Source organism: Thunnus albacares, chromosome 17 (assembly GCF_914725855.1).
Source record: "Thunnus albacares chromosome 17, fThuAlb1.1, whole genome shotgun sequence".
Taxonomy (NCBI): domain Eukaryota; kingdom Metazoa; phylum Chordata; class Actinopteri; order Scombriformes; family Scombridae; genus Thunnus; species Thunnus albacares.
Genome location: NC_058122.1, coordinates 25,749,674 through 25,767,777, shown reverse-complemented (window position 1 = coordinate 25,767,777; position 18,104 = coordinate 25,749,674). Strand labels below are relative to the sequence as shown.

At 39.2% G+C, this 18,104-nt stretch overlaps 1 protein-coding gene across 1 annotated transcript in view; it reads right to left on the bottom strand.

Moving 5' to 3' along the window:
* LOC122967776 (protein shisa-6) overlaps positions 1-12,406 on the bottom strand; it is an 87,676-nt gene extending 75,270 nt beyond the window's left edge. The window contains exons 1-2 of the mRNA XM_044332587.1: positions 11,492-12,406; positions 5,812-5,969 (exon numbers count right to left, since the gene is read on the bottom strand). Coding sequence (XP_044188522.1) covers positions 5,812-5,969; positions 11,492-12,060 — 727 coding nt within the window. The 5' untranslated portion in view covers positions 12,061-12,406. The remainder of the gene's footprint in view (positions 1-5,811; positions 5,970-11,491) is intronic.
* Positions 12,407-18,104: the final 5,698 nt, after the last annotated feature.

Sequence of the window (18,104 nt, the reverse complement as noted above, 5' to 3'; positions counted from 1 at the left end):
GGGCAGTAAACTGTGTGGGAAAAGACAGTCAGTAAAGAAATGATGCTGGAAAAACATGCATCGGCCACCACAGCTTGAGGCTGAGTACCTTAAAGTGCCACCGACAGCCGCTACATGCTGGCTCCAGCTGACTCCTCTTCAAAAAGCCTCAACTTCTCTCTAGAAAAACTAAAGTGAGTCATTTTTTCGAATCATTATGGTCTCAATCGCTAAATTCAGACCCTCTAATAAGTGCGCTGGTGGTCATTTAGGAAATTACTGCCCTGTTAATAAGATTTGAAGACTTATATTAGCTTTGATGCTTGCCGTGTGGGCATTGATTGAGAGCTGTGATTCACAGTTTTAATATATTTTTGAAAAGTGAGGGGGACATCTCTGGTGTAAATCACACTTCTGGATGAAACTTCTTCTTTGAGATGTTGGATAGTTGTGTGTAAGGATGCCAGCACACCTCAGTTATGTACTCTTGGATTTCCCCCTGGTGTTAAAAGATCTCTCCGTAATGCGATTTGTACCGCATCGCTGTTAACTCCGCTCTGAGCCCGTTGCTGTAATTGAGAGTGTGGCACGAACACAAAGGAGCGAGACAAGATGTCTTCTCGTGAACCTGACAACATTCAATTGTCCTGTCAATCACAGGCGAGCCTTAAGAAGAAATAAAAGTGTGTTGTGTCAATGAACACAGGAGAAAGAACAAAAAAAAAAATCCCAAATCAGGAGAGTTGGTTTATCAAACCCGCCTCTCCTCCTCCCTCCCTTTTTCTTCTCATCTCTCTCTCTCTTAGTCCCTCTCAACATTAACAAGCCAACAGTTAAATGCCTCTTTCTCCAAGGAGCCACTTCAAAGTCAATAACATCACTCAGACCTTTGGGCCTCAGGAAGCCAAGATCGAACAGCATTTCAAATTATCATAATGAGAAGAAACACCTGGGAACATTAGGCTTGGTCTTCATCACACCAAAGTTTGGTATTGAAGCCTCAGCTCCACAGCTCGTTTGTTGTTGTTTTTTTGTTTGTCTCTTTTAATCCAAAGAAAGGAATTAACATATTTCCTGCATCTGGTGATTTTTTAACAGCACGGTGTTGTTTCTTTCTATGTAGATGATACAGTAGAGTATTAATCTATGTGATGTCTCCCAGGGTGAAATACTGATGATTCATAACCTCCGCAAGCTCCAAGGACGGCACCGTGGAGCCGAGCTGGAGATGCTGACTGTGATACAAATTGCTCCCATGTGGCAGTAAGAACCTACAGCCCCTTATTATCTCTGGAAATGTTCCTCAAAATTGCCTTATCAACACTGCATAATGAAAAAAAAAAGAAAGATCTAACCTTCCTTGTAGAGAAGAACCGCACTATTACATTCATGGATGAAGGGCTGATGGTTTTATATCAGAGATAAAAAACTCAAGTCTCCTCTTAAAAGTGACATTTACAAAGTAATGTTTGATTCGCCCTTTAGGGAAAAGTAAACTGTCATCAAATTAGTGACTCAGGTCTTCACATTTCTGAACTCCAGTCATACAGAGAGGTCATGCGGGTCATGTTCTAAACACTAATGGTTACCTTAAGTAACTGTTGGTGTCATTACTCTCAGCTCTTTTAGTCATCCTTCAAGAGGACTTTACATCACATTTGGAAATGACAATAATGACAACTGACAATTTTCAAGGTTGAGGACCCTCAGTTCCAATAAAAAGAAATCTTATAAGAATAATTTGACATTTTCCAAAATACACTTAGTCACTTTCTTTTCAAGAGAGTTGGATGAGAAGATCGATACCTAGTGGCCCAAAACAACCTATATTTACGTTAAAGTGACAAGCGCCATCTAGAGGTTGGTGGTGTCAAGGAGGAAATCAGATGATGTCAATATGTAGCGACAAAGTCAGCGTACGGAGGAGTTTGTACACTGGAAACACCAGACTTTTACACAGAAGACCGCTGTTCGTTTCACATTTCCCAAAAACCATAACTACCCACTAACCTTAACCACCAGATTATAATCATAACCATGAGGGCAAAGGTCGCCTGTGTCTCTAACCTTAACAAAGTGATAATTTGAACCCAAACCATGATCTTTCCCTAAACCTAACCAAGTAGTTTTTATGCATAAACCTGACCAGACCTTAATTATAGCATTACCTCATTATAAAACATTATAATAAAAACTGGAAACAAGGGGATGAAGCTATCCTAGCTTTGTCCAAGGCTCATAAAATCCACCAACATCACTAAAGCTCACTAATTTATGTGTTATATCTAATTTGTTTAATTAAATTAAAATTTAATAAAAGCATAAAGTTGTGGTTTTACAGGGGTTCTAGCACCGGATTAATGTCCAACATGTTAAACTATCACATTTACTATTCTGGTGTCAAAAGATTTGAGGTGAATTAACACAGATACGGTCTTTTTTATGTCTCCAGTTGTTTGACTACAGGAAGACTGAGACTTCCAGACTCATCATCTTCAGTAGCATGACATCATCCTTTGAAAAAAACATCATCCCACAGTTGGTCTCATGTCATTTTAAAGTCAATTTCTGAAGCTTTTAAAACAAAAAAAAAGGAGCCCCAGTAGCTGTGAGTGTCCTACAGAGACGATTCTATTCTCTTGTCTGCAAAGTGTGGAAGACATTTGTCGCCTATTTTCACAGCACCGTAGAAACTTTAGAGCAGGAAAATGAGAGAACAGAACAGAACTGCGGGAAATTGAAGTTATAATGCTCACTCTAGGACTGTTCTGGAGAAGTACTATCCACACCAGAAGACAAGACACACTTCATCAGCATCACATCGGGGCATAATATCTCATCTGGAACATGGAATAGGATGAGTTCATATCGTATACTGCTGAGAGTTTGAGTTCAAATACAGAAACCAACCATTGCTGCTTTTATTGTTTTTCTTGTGCTAACACTGTCCTGTTTGGGAGGAATGCCATAAAATTATGGAGTATTTAAAGAGGAGTGATAAAAAATGATTGAGATTGTGGTTTCTGATGGCACTAATATAATTTATACTATTTTATTCAGATATAGTGTCCCATAAAAATATATTCATTCTTTATTCCCTTCACTAGTTAACTCTGTGATTTGTTACTGAGACACGGGAGATGGTTTCCATCCAAAAAAAAATTGCTGCAGCTGTTGGCAGCACTCTTATAAACCCGAAGTGGATCTGAGTGGCCAAAGAATTCACACACGAGGTCAAAGAAAAGTGTAAAAGAGAATTTGTAAAGAGCAGGTAACCACTGTTCCTGAGAGGGTTAGACTGAACTTTTGATAAAAGGAACGTTCATGTGGCAGAGATCTTTAAAGTGTAAACCTTTATCAAAGACGACAAGGGCAAAGTAAATACTGAAAACTTCAAACCGCGAATGAACCTTCATATATTGAATTATAAAAGATATTTTTCTCAATGCTAAAGGCAGACAGCTATTTATCATACAGACTTGTAGATAAAACCAAATAAACAAGCTGTACTGCACAGTAATAGTAGAGAAAACAAGCCCGAACCCAAAAATGAACACTACAGGTCAATACTTACAATACAATGTAAGTTAACACTTGAGCTGTGTGTGTGTGTGTGTGAAAAATTATGTCGAAATTATTAAAACCTTATTGAATAGTCGTGTCATCTTAACTTTAGCTCTAACCCTAAAACAAATGTTTAATCCTGAGGCAGTTCTTAAGGTTTTAAACTTGAATTTGTCCTCACAAAAAAAGGAAGTAAAGGAACACCTTCCCAAAATGCCATACCTGCATACAACGATGTGCACAGAAGAGCACAGGAACACACATGTGGTCACACAATTCATATTGTACTGTGGAAGTATAGAAGTGTGTCCCAGTGCAATGAGTTTAGACCAGAAATAAAATCTACTTAAAGAAGTCCACAAATAGCTTCAATAGCCAGAAGTTGCATTTCTACATTGAAAAAAAGGAAAAACAGGTTTCCTGATGTTAAGTTCACATCACTGTTAGTATAAATTTGTCATGGTGAAAAAAATGGGAGCCACATCTTAGTTGGAAAGCATCTATTCCTATTTAGACATCCTCCACCTTCCTCTCTGATGCTTTTTCCATTCAACCCCAACAATGTGACATACATGCAGGAAACAACAGCAGGTTGATGTGACACAGAACAATTAAAACATCTTATCTGTGGGTGTTGTTTATTATGAATAAAACAGCACTGTGTGGATTAATGAATCACACAGAGGAATATTTCTGACTCCATGTTTGCACCTAAAAACGCCAACATAGCCTACAATTACCAATGTGTATTAAAAGACCAGTGTGTGGGACTTGACTGACGTGTTTCTCTGACAACTTAAGATCCAGATGTCCGATGACTAAAATCCTTCATCTGGTTAAAAGATATACTTAAAAAAATGACCAAGATCTAAAAAATTTATTGTAAAAATGTGGCTTAAAACTGAATAAAAGTCAATTTTGATGACAACCACAATGCCGATGTATTATCTTGTAGGCGTATACTCTTTGGTAGACACCATTGTGGCGGACAACCACAACGCAGACGCATGTGCACAAGATGATATCCATCTTGTACTTATACTCTTTGGTAGAGGGAGTATGGCGCCATTGACGTTAACTTTGATTAAAATTACAGATTTCTCTGGGTTTGAAAATTGTTGGAAACATTTGGTATAATGTAAGTACAAAACTCAAAATATATAACGTAGAACTAGTCATTTTTAGACATTTTAATGCAGAATAGTTACATAATGGCTTTAACGTTGATGAAAACATTGTGTTAATTGTTAATTATAAGACACACTCATGCCCAAAATTAAAATATTGTCTCCCAGCTCACAGTTCAAAGTTGAGTCTCAAAACATCAGCAGTGAAAGTTTCTAAAAGACTAGACAAGGGCATTATTAATATAAAAATTATGATATTATAAATATTTCAGGCATAAGATGAAGAGAAGATTATTTAAGGCCATTCAGATTGGTGACCGTGCATGGGGGGGTAATCTACTTTTTCTGTAGTAAAACAAGAATTTAGGCAAAAAAGTGGTTTCTCCTAGTGGCTAGAATAACTATTTACACCAGTAAAAAAAAAAAATCACTCTGCTGCAGTAAAAATGAGAAAAGCAGCTCACACCCTGCAGTTCAGCAGTCTTTATCAGCTTTCCTCTGACATACTCCCTCCATTTTGGGTGGTGGTGGCGGTGGTGGAGGGAGGGAGGGAGGGGTGGGAGGCAGGGTGACATGAGAGTGAAACATAACACTGTTGAATCTGGGACACCATACTAGGGCACTTAACAAACGAGCTGATCCCTGGAGCAGGGATCTGGAGACCGGATAAAAGTAGGAGGAACAGCGTTGCAAGACAGAATTATCTCAAGACAAGAAGCTTGCGTCTCTCCCGCAGAAGATGATAATTTGCATCTCAATTTTGAGCCAATGCTGAGTAGGCTTATGGGACCACAGCGTGAGGGAGAGGAGAGCTCGGCCAGGGCCCTCGCATTTTAATTTGCCATGTATTTCCTCATATGTTTTCTCTTAAGAAAGATGGAGGGAAAAGCTTAAGTATCACAGCCTGTCCATCTTTTTCAGTGGCTGTCAGTCAAAGGATGTCGCAGCAGATTAAGGAAAGTGAAGGAGGTCTCTCTTTACAACACATAAGCCTTACATCATCGTAGTAACATGAAGTTGGATTTCATAAAGGGACAAGCCATAAAGCTACACATAAGGCACATTATTAGCCCTTTAAAAATACTACATTTCACAGTGTGAGGTATATAGATCTGTATAAAAACAGCACAGTGTCACCTACCATGGTTTGATGCCTTGGTGTGAACAGGTGTGTAATGATTCTTCAAAGTTCTGACTGGCGTCTCGTCTTTGGGTGACCCATCAATCACTGCACTGTTTTCATGGTCATATTGAGATATCGGAACCGGTCCTTGTTGCCTCAGAATGTCTGCCAGGGCTCTGAAAGGAAATCACATAAATGTTGTTTCTGAAATGTTTCCAAATTACCAACATTTTCTCTTTTTTTCGTCCTCAACATCCCCCTAAAGATCTTCTTAATTTATTTAGCTACAGCTCTATTTGAATCATAGAGGTAAGGTCATAAAGGAAATCCTAATTACACCCAGAGTCACAAGGGAGTTAGATTTTCAATAGCGTGGTACACAAGGTACAGACAAGTCCTATTATTTGTGCCAGACTTGAGCTCAAGGCTCATTTATATGTAAGAGTTAAGTCAGTGTCTCTCCTTTGAAGCTACGAAATAAAAGCGATATTTCACCAACACCATTTCCAACTTTTGGAGGAAAAGTGTCAGTCTGTGAGATGGAGTGCCGGTGCTGCGTTTTCTTAAAGGAAATGAAAGGGCAATTTAACTGTGTCAATGTCAACCTAAAGCAACCATGCAGTCCACTTCTCTATAACTCTGTGACTTTGGGAGATATACAGTATATTAATAGCATTTCCCTTCCAGGATGAGCACACTTTAGCTATATCTTTTTTGCAGATGGAGGCGACCTGATTTTGCATTGTCCCAGTTGGCTTCCATGTTATATGCAGCAGGAGCTACAGTAGTTTGCAGAAACAGGTCTGACTTTTAACATGTATTTTAATAGGAAAAGATAACATGTGTCCAAGGGAGAGAACTGTTGTCACGATGCAGGAAACGGTTATAAATAGTCAGATATATTTACATATATATGTGTGTGTGTATATATATATATATATATATATATATATATATATAAACATCTGATAATATCTCAGGCCAAGACTTGTTTAATTAATGCTTATCCTGAATAAAATTTTTGAAAAGGTTTCCCTTAAATATGATTATTAAAGAAATGTGGTAAGATATGTACTGACATTGGCATTTTTTTCAGTTGAAAAGTAAACTTAAAATGACAAATGTTATTTGCACAATGCATTTCTTAACAAAGTTACAAAGTGAGGAATGGGAGATGTAGAACAGAAAGCAAAATGGAAGTAAAAACAAGAAAAGAAATCATAAAATACTTGGATCAGAATCATGTTAAAAGTAGATGAAAATGTAGAAAAGTTAAGTGATCAAACCAGAAGAAACATATTAAATATTCACAAAGGCTGTCTTATGCTGAAAGTGATTGAAAAGAAATGAAAGATGTGGCATGTCTAATCTCAGTGTTCCAGTTGTCTGGATGCTTCATCTGTGAAGGCTGGGTCACCCTTCGTCACTAGCCGGGTCCTATGAATAACCAGCAGAACCCATAATTTAAGGGGATGGACAGGCACATAAGAAGTCAACAAATCTATATATTTTGGCCCAAGACCATTCAAGTCAGCAATAATGTTCTAAAAATCAATGTAGAACCTATCAGTATTACCTGATTGACATGTACACTGAAATCAACGGCGGGCCAAGGATTGATCCTTGGGGAACACCACAATGAAACTGACTTACCGAGGAAAAGGAATGCTATTACTACATAAGAGCAGTAAAGTCTATTGATATTCTATACAGACGGCTTGGTCCTTAAAGTCACACACAGGGTAGGAAAGTCAAAAAGTATTGAGAGACAGACTTTGTTAGTTTTGTTTTTTAATGGGTTTGTTACCATATAATAGATATATCTAATTCCACCAATCGTATCCTTTAAGATGTGCCGAACTGTTTAGACGAAGTGGGAGAACAGAGTGATCAATCAAATCGAAAGAATGTCATTGCTTGTTATCAGTCTCTAGAGGACCAGCTATGTGATGATGATGATGTTTCTACATGATCTCAAACATGTCTTTGGCATTTGTGTGCTGAAATTTGTTGTAACATATCAGCCAACATATTGATTGATAATAGTTTATCTGTGATAAGCCAAAATTGGCTGATTACATTTTCCAAGTCAATGTAGCTCCTGACAGCAGGCTTCTCGAGACAAACTTTAGGCTTTTTCTGTCACCTTTACATTGAACTTTCAGTTATTCTGCTGCTATTTTTGCCCATTTGCAGTCGTCTTACCTTTTATCTCAGTTTCTCAGCTCTGCAATCGGAGAACAAAGCATTATTTTCACCATCTAGCTGGCATAAAATGCATCTCAGTTTGCTCTGCAGAAGGTGATCAATACACCCCTGTTCAAATCACTGGCTTTAGCTCTCTCTCTCTGCATTTCTTGTGTTTCGGTGAAGGTCACAGACCAAACAGCAAAGGTCTGCCAACAGCTCAGTATTCTGCTCACAGTCTTCCCTCAGTCGCAGAGGTTGGAGTCTAAATCACTTTAGAGAAGCACCGGAAATTAACAGAGAAGCTCCCACTTTTTCGGAGCAGGCCCTTGCCAAATATAAAGCTAATCCCATGTTCCACTGCTTCTTTTTGGTCACGGCTGTCAGCATGAATGTCTGCTGCCAGCCTCTGAGGTCTATTGCGGCAGACATCATTACGACAGCTGTATGTGGCAAATGGTCGGTGAAAATGAACAAATCATAAAAAGAAAAAACTCTATTGAGCACCCATGCCTCCTCATTTAATCGTCCTCTCTTTAAACTCTCATGGCCACCCCTCGTATTGAAGTGGTGGCATTAAGCAGATCCACTTGAAAGTACACCCCATGGCTAGGATTGAAGAGCAGTAAGAAGACGTAAACTTCAGCATCTCTTCATTTCTCAGTGCAGAGATGGAAAAAGTGCTGCATTATGAGATTTGTTGTTCTTTTTGTGCCTGTTGTTTAAAATTAAATGCTGTATTATGAAGTCTCAAGAGTCCATATGGATATTAAAATCTGACTGTGCTCACTTTTCAACAGACACTTATTGGATCACTGGAGCTTAAATTTAATCCATAAATGATCTACGGAAAGAGCTCCTTTGTGTTGTTGTCAGCGCAAGAATTTGGACATTTTTTTTTATCAAGAACTTGTCACTGTGTTGTTGTTTTTTTTCTGAGCAAGAAAACTGAATAATCTCCCTTGACATTTTCAAAGCAGCAGGCACCAAAGTCATATAACCGAGGCATAACAATGCTCAGTTATCTTCATTTAATTCTGTCAACTTTCAGGCTCTGGCTAAGAAACAAGACGTCCTCCTCTGCTCTATCTAAAATGGACTCTGGGTAATAGCAGGTGACTCAAGTGACTCTTGGATAAGAGCAATGACTAAGTGACGTTCATTTTTTCCTTACCAGTGGGTGGAAAACATGCAATTTTAGTCAGACCTAACCCCAGTTAAACACCCATTCATCATTTTATGAATTCTGTGTACCTTCTTCAGTGGGAATGGAGATTATCTGAGCATGCTTCAGACAAAAGATGGTCTCAAGAGGGATATTTAGGCAGAAAAACATATTCAATTTCAGGTTTCCTCTTCACCTGTCCTAAATGTCTTTAGGCTTTGGGAGGAAACCCACACGAACATGACGAAATAATGACAAAATCCAAAATCACAGCTTGCCACAGGGGTTTCCATGCAATACTCTTCCCTCAATATTGGCCCACAAGTGTTACAGGTAGAGCTGTACAAATGATTATTTTCATCACTGATTCATTGTTTCGTCTATGAAATGGCAGAAAACAGTGAAAAATGTCCGTAACAATCCTATAAGCCAAGATGATGTCTTCAAATTACATGTTTTGTGGAATCCAACAGTCAAAAACCCAAAGATGTGCAGCTAATTATGCGGTAAAAGTTGGGTGAGTATTGATACTAAATGATGTTTGACCTCTCAATAGGCCCTGCACTGGCTATCAAGCTGTGCCATCATACATCTACTGGGTCCTCTGCCAGGTGACATCATTCTCTAACCCTAACCTAACGTACCTTTATGAAAGCTTTAAATCCCACTTTCGTCAAAGCAAAGAGCAGATACTCGTCAACTTGACCCAGCCTTATATCTACACTGTATCTGCTTAGACTAACCTACATTGGTTGACCCCACTGGCTTGATAGGCAGTTTAATCTGAATGCCATGGCATCAATTACTCCAGCCGTCATCCCCGCATGTCTAACGCCACCAGCCTTGCAAATAGCTTCTAGTTATATCAGAAAACTTTCCACACCGTTCTTTGACTGCGTGCACCTTTAAACCCTCACTGAATCCTAAACTCACCCAAGCAAAGAGCTTCTTGACACAGTCTTATATCTGCATCGTATCTGCAGGCTAAACTACAGTGGCTGACCCAGCTGGCTCACTATAATGTAGTAAATCCTCACATTTGAGAAGTCAGAACCAACAAATGTTTGGTATATTTTGTTGAAAATGACAAATAAATAATCAGTCATCAAAATAGCTGCAGATGATCGACTATTCGATTACGTGACCAAGCTGTAGTTACAAGATTGATTCACCTTTAAGACAGAAAGCTGTCTGGATGCACTTGCTTAAATCCATTTGGCTTATGTCACTCTGACAGAAGGAAAATCTATCCTGGCACTGTTTTTGTTGTTTATTACATGCTCTAAATCACCATAGCTTATCAATTGACCAACTGTCCTTCAAATTCCACATGATGCCCATTATTTGGTCATTTGTGTTAGTTTTGGTGGCAACAAAGGGGATGCAGTGTGAATTAATCAAGATAGACTCAACAGATCAAAACTGGCAAAGCTCTCAGAGAAGTGCAGATTACACCATTTGCTTATCTGGAAAAAAATGACAAAACAAAGACAAGATTAAGAAAAAGGCCATCTTTCCATAATTTGTGTTTTGATGATTCTGGGGGGAAGAAAACGTTGCCTTAGGTCAGTTCTCGACATCACTGTAAAACCATTTCTTCATCTGGTGCCTGAGATGGCCACAGGATGAGTTTTTATGTCGCTTTAATGCTCATCGAGCAATTCAGTGACCACGACTGATGCCTTGAGGATTTAAAAATATTGTCATTGTAGAAGAAACCACTCCCATGTAGATAAATGTGATCAATCATAATGGCTTTCAGTGGCATTTACTTTATCCCCCTGAGGTTGAACGGACATAAAATACCACCCGCTCCCCCTCCAAGAACTGACACAGAATGGGATGTGTACCATGGAAAGGTATACAACCATGACATTTTTTGACAGGGAGGCTCTGGGGAGGAGAGTAATGACATGTGTTAAAGGTCATGAGCTGCTTTGAACCCATGATATTGAGGATGTAAGTCATGTGCGGGAGCTACTATAAGTGAGTCACCAGGACAGCAGATGAACATACATAGATTTTCACTTGAAGAATATTGTAGGGAATGGACCACCAAGTCCATGTTTTCAGTGAAATATGTGTTCAGATCTCATTTTGGTCGCAATAGAGTCCAAAACAGTGGATTATGTGACAGTTTTTAGCAGTATGACTGACTGGGGATTAATTTTTCCCCTGAAATGATAAGCCAGTTATGCAGTGAGCATGCTTGAAAACAGATTCAGGAACATATGGACATACTGAAGTTTGAAGACTGACAAATCTATATGATGTGAAGTCATATGCATTACAAAAATTTGTTCACTTTTTTCCACACAAAAATAGTGATAACAAGGAAACTCTTACCTGTGCACATTCATTTCCTGAGGGGGCTTGGTGGCTTTATCATAGGCAACTTTAACAGAAATCCCAATGGCAATGATGAGCGTTATGACCCCGCAGGTGATGTACACCGTGGTGTTGGTCCGGTCCAGCTCCGGGTCGTAAGTATCACCTGTTGGCGCTGGTGAAGGGGGCTGGGTTTTGATCCAGTCCGGTGTGTTGTAGTTGGTGCAGCTCTTCTGCTCCAGCCGCTTCCCCCGGTCCGCGCAGCAGAAGCGGAGGAAGCAGCTGCCGCAGCAGAAGCGGTGGTCGGTGTTGTTGCACGAGAACTCTTTGTCGTACTGCCCGCTCACGTCGTAGTAGCCCAGGCAGGTGTCGTGCTGGACGACGCCGACCGAGGGAGCTTGGACCTGGGTGATCCTCCCCGGGATGGCCGCGGCCGCCGGGACCGCAGTGGTGCTGCCGTTGACCTCCTTCACCTTTGGGTTCCTCCTCGGCGGGGTTTTGCTCTTTTTGTTGGTGGTGGCGGCGCACAGGACATTCAGCGGGTCTAAGTAAATCAAAAGAAGCAGAAGGTGCTTTATCCCCATCATTTGAGGACGTGCTGGTGTTTGTTCTCTGGCCTCCACTCTCTTCTGTCTGGTTTTTCTCTCTGAATATCACTCTTCCACTTCTTACCGAGTGGAGCTTCTTGCGGGTTTCTTCATCGCAGGTACTCCTTTTTGTGTCACGCGTTCACTGACGGACTTTGACTGGCTTCTTTTGCTCTCATCAGACACACAATGCATCTTCCGACTTTGTGGTCATCCAGCACAGAGCCTGCTTTCTCGGTCTTCTTTGATTTCGGCTGCAGAGACGTAATAAAGACCCGATGTGCTCCAGGGAAATCTGTCTTTTCTTTACCGTGAGCTGTTGATCTTGAGTATCATCGAAGATTGTAATTACACTGTGAAGAGGAGAGGCATGGGCAGAGGGGTTTAGTGGGTAAAGCAGGACTTTAAATCAGGCAAACGATGCATGAGAAACTTTATCAAAAAACAGACATAACAGAAAAAAGGTTAAACCCAATCTGGATCAATAATTGGCAATAATTTGACTTGCGAACACTTTCAGCACCGCGGACAGCGCCCAAGTTTCCATTGGGGTTTTTGGAGCGCTTCAGCACCAGAAAAGTACATAAATTCAATCTTTTTTCAGTTTAATACCACTTAAAACATAACATTTAGTCAGTTAACTAGAAAATAGACACTATTTGTGTTCCTGAATGACACAGAAGATTGAAAAAATGCCGCTTTTTCGCCTCACTCGCCTTTATTGTACGCATAAACTTTCTTTCATGCGGCTTCCTCAGAGAAAACAGAAGCTTTAACTTCTACTTTTTCCTCCTAATGAGAGATGAAAATGGAAGAAATGAGAGGAGATGATGAGGACTTACCGGGTTAACGGTGGCTGGTAATGGGGTTGTCTCAGCCACTGCCACTGAATCAAAGAGCCTCAGCAAGACAAGAGGCAAGACCTCTCTCTCCTCTCCGGCCCGCCTCCCTCCACCTCTCTCTCTCTCCCTCTCTCTCTCTCTCCTTCTCTCTCTCTCTCTTTTCACCCCCCCCACCCACCCTCCACCCACGTCACCGATTCAGGTACCTCAGTTAATTATCAATCGGCATCTTCACCCTCCTTTTCCTTGGTCATATGCCTCCAGGCTTCACTCGATAAAACGCGGAGGTGGGAAAAAAAAAGAAAAAGAAAGATAACAGCGTATTAGAAGTTGTCTGTAAGAGGCGAGGCGCTGCTGTTGGTGAACATTCACGCATCAGTGCTCACACAAGCTGCATCCACTCACAAGTCACCAATCACGTCCTGTGTTGCAGTGTGCACAGTTCCACTGTGTATCTGTATGTGTGTGTGTGTGTTCAGGCGAATGTGACTCAATGCGAATGTGCGCTGGTTTACTTTAGAATTATAAATGAAATGCCATGTAAGCGGATGGGGAGGTGGGGGAGGTGGAAAGGATTTGGGTGCTTCAAAAGTGTCCAGAATGAATAAAGGCGGAATTTTAATCTGACGTTCAAAGTAAAATAAGTTATTTTTGGATGTATGGAAAGAGCTATGTGGAAAAAAAAGTTCACATTTCTGAGAGAAATTTGACTCCAAATGTCAAATTCTGATTCTGATCGCAGAGTTTTGACATTTTTATGAAATTGCGTTATGGATTTATTCTCAGATTTTCTCATTTTTAGTAAAAAATGTTATCTAAACATTGTGACTTCATTTTAAGAATACACTTTACTGTTAAAACTACAGTATGACTTTATTTGTCCTTATGTGGTGCAGACAAAAAAAGCTAAGGCACTCCATCTTCAGGTGAAATAATACTGTCAGTTTATTCTTCGAGCATATAGGCAACCGAGCCGCATATTCTCCCTGGATCTTGTTTTTCGTACTTTCACCTGCCCGACTAAAGAGCACCTGTATGAACCGTCAAAACCGTGCAGCACTTCCTTCTTCCATCGTAAACTACAGCAGCCTTTATTCTCAAGAGCCTAACTCTGATCTTAGAGTCAGAGTTTGGATTTTTTCTGAAATTTTACTTTAATGTCAAGAAATTATTCTGAATTTGGGAAACTTTTGTCCAACAATTCTGACTTTACTCTCAAAATCCAATTTACTCTCAGAAAATCACAACTCAAAATCCAGTTTTTGATAACAAAGACACAATTCTTCTGAAAATGTACCTTTCAATTATCATATTCATCTCAGAATTTCTGAATCTCAGATGCATTTATCTAAAATTTCAACTTCATTCTCAGAATCATGATGTCTTTTGTCTCAAAATTCAGATTCTGATCAAGGAATTTTGAATTTTGACTTTGAATCGGAATTTCTAATGTCATAATGTTTTATCTCAGAATTCAGACTTAATTCAGAATTTTAAATTTATTTTCAAATTCAGAATTTCATCTCAGAATTTTCTCTTTTTTTTTTTTTAATTTTGTATACGAATATTAACCTTATTCTCTGTTGTTCCAATCTCAGAGACTTTCATGTAAAAAGTCATCTCAGGGTCCACTTGACTCTCTCAAAATTGTGAATTTAATTGCAAGATTTTGACCAAAAAAAGCCAGAGTTTTGTGATTTTATGTCTCTCTGTGGGAAAACATTAGGCTAAATGCTTCTTTTTAGTTTACAACCTAACATTGTACTGAACCTACACTCATCATCAATGAGTTTATTGAGTCACTTCCATAATGCAACATTTCCACAAAGGTGTTTCGAGGAGAAAAACTTCATTTTCAATGGAGGCTTAATTGTGTTTTAATCTGGTAAAATCTGGTTGCACCAGATGGTGAAAATGACCACATTAAAACTTCCCAGACAGGTAATGTGACAGCTAGAGGAAGCCACATTTAATTGACTTTCAAATACTTTGCTGTCATTGCCTAAACTCCACTGTCCTCACTCACTCAGTTATTATCCAACATGTCAAAGCTCATCCATCTGGTGTGCAGACTAAAAACCACTGCCAAGATTTATTTGTTTTAGCCGGCTCGAGTGCTATTTGATCAAGGTGAATGCTGTTTGACCAAGGTCTGCTGTTATTACTTTTATAGCTCAGAGGTTTCACGCGGCCCCCAGTGGGACGAGGAGATTTTTTAAATTTTTTTTTATTGGGGTCTTCTGAAACATTTAATTACATTAAAGTTGTTACAGTGATCCTTAAAAGCCACAAATCACTAGTCTTTATCGAAAGTATCCTTTATTACCAAGCAGGGCTTGTTGGGTTCCTTTAGGAAAATATGTTCCATTACCTCATCACAGCTAAGTTAGTAAAGTAAACCAATGTCATATTTTATATATAATCTACACAAGAATTGATAAAATGACAGAAATGTCACAGTTTGCATTCAGGCAAAAATTGAAAGTACATTAACTGTTTTACTGCATCTTAAAAAATAACACAGAGTATAATTGTGTCTGTATCTCAGCATCACTACTTAATATAGTTAATTTTCTTTCCCCATCTTAAGGCATCTTTACACTGTGCAATTTTAGGGTGTTTGAGATGAAAATTGACAATCGTGACAAATCTTTTGTCATCAATCCAAAACAGTGCTCCGAGATGTCACCATGACGAATGATTTGGAGCTTTGGCGACCAAAGACAGACTGAGGCAAAAATTCTGAAACTGTCAGAAATTTAGGAGCAAATTCTCACAATGTGACTTCTGCTACGACCCACGTCTACAAACCAACCAATCAGAAAACGACATGAAATGATAAAGAATACAGTGGGCAGTGTGAGGTTTCATAATTGCAGTTTTTCAAATTAAGGGAAAACACACTTGTTCTCATTAATATGTCTGTGGCACACAAACCAAAACAATGCAGGTGAAACGAAAAAGAAGTTTGTTGTTTTCAAACATCAGAGCTGCAGATGGTTGATGCATCATCTTTTAATTTGACACGCCTCAAATTGATATTATACAGTCTGACACAGATTGTGACCAAGATTAATAGAGGCATCTTGCACAGTGTGACATGCAGTAAACTTAGAGGATTATAGTTGTTGCACAATCTAAAGGCGCCTTTAGGTACCTTTGATTATTTATTCCACATTGTCTGACTGTATCACAGCCACATGAGCATCCAAGCTGCCAGCCTGTTTTCTCCCCCTTGTCCTCTCTTTGCAGTGCTGGCTTCTCTGTGCTCTGACCATCAGCCGTTCATGGATCCTTCTATTTGTACGTTTGGCTGTCAGTGCTTCATTTCCAGGTGTGTATGGATGTGGACCTTCGTCTTCCAGGAGTCTCAGCCTCACCTTGTCTCTCTCTCTCTCATCCTGTGAATTATGTCCTTGTCTCTCTCTCTCCGTCTTTGTGAATGATGTCCTTGAGCTTCGCCTCTTGTCTTGATGTGTGGCTCAGGAAGTATCTGTTTATTTGTTCATACCTTGAAGTTGCTCGACATCCTCTTGGATCTATATTCTTCATATACGTTTGCAATACTGTCATCCTGATTTTCCATATTGTTACTTCAGTCTATACTGTACAAAATATGTCTATTGTATGTCTGTCCATCCTTTAAGAAGGATCCATCTACTGGTGCTCTTTCTGAGGTTTCTTCCTCTTGGGGGGGGGGGGGGGGGGGTATTTCTTCATCTCAATCAAGGGTCTAAGGACAGAGGTTATTGTGCACTGTACATATTATAAATACCTTCGAGGCAAATTTATGATAAATGAATTTGACTTGTCTTGACTATCATTTATATTCTGCATCACAGCTGAGTCAAATATTTTATGGCTACATAATTCTATCAAATGAAAAATTCTAAATGTCTTGTTTGTCATTTTATGCATTTTATTCAGCGTGACATATTTGATATCTTTGAAAACTTTGGGATCTCCACTAGAATTTGTAATAAATTTCAGTGTGAACGTTTCAGTGTTTTGCTGCACAGCATGAGTCTGTAAAGAATGACCCGCCAACAGGCTGCTGCTTGTTAAGGGGTTTCCTGTTGCTTCAATAAACAAGACAGATACTGTTTACAGCAGATGCTATAGATCAACAGAGGTCATTCACACCTGACGCCAAAGACCATCTCTGAGGCAAGGCAGACGTTTCAATCTCCCGTCTATATATAACCACCTGTTATCACATGACCAAAGTTCCATACATACTGTTGGTTACGTGATGAAACCTGAGCCACTTCAATTCCCTGAGGAAGACCCTGATATGTGGTTAAAAGCTCAGAAAAAACTAGGAAGTGGACCCTGAGTTGAGATCATTTTGTCAGACAAGGTTAGTTTAGTTGCTAGAATTTGTATAATTTTAGATTTTATAAGTGATGATGAGGAGGAGGATGATGACTATGACAAAAATGGTCAATCGTCTATACACGACTATATCAGTATTATGATACTATTGTTATTATCACCAATAATAGGACTTATACTACTATTGATAGGACTGATTGATTAATTAAGGCATTTATACTCAAGCATCTATACATGTCCTGCATCATCAGACCCAAAGAGGTCATATGATCAATCTGAGGGGTCACTAGATGATTAACAAGTTAGGGAAGAAAAACAAAACAAAAAAAAAAATCTGCTCTTGCATGAAATTATGTAAATTTACCTTTGCTTTTATGGAAATATATTGGATGGTTTTATCACTCCAGGCCTCCAAAAATGATTGAAATTTAACTATCCGAGAAGAAGATAAATCACTCGTCGCTCGCTTGAAGTACTCGTGGTCACGGAAATATGTAACCTTTGATGAGGGGTCATGAGTTGACTTTATACAGTAGTTAGTTAGTTAGTTCAAACTAATTTTCATCTGCAGTCCCTTACAAATAAAACATATAACAGCACAATAACAAACAGTACAAAGCAAAAAAACACACAGGACACATGATACAAAACAGAAAGCTACACACAATAACACATCACATACACGCACAATGTCAACCAGAAATTAATAATGTAAACTTGTCAAATTAAAAGCAAGATTATTAGAGATTATATGAGAAGACCATCAGATGAAATGTAGATTCAGTGGTTACAGAGCTGAGTAGTTTTTAGCAGTTAGTAGTTTTTAGTTAGTTAGTTAGGAACTTCATTATGTTGTTGAAAATTATC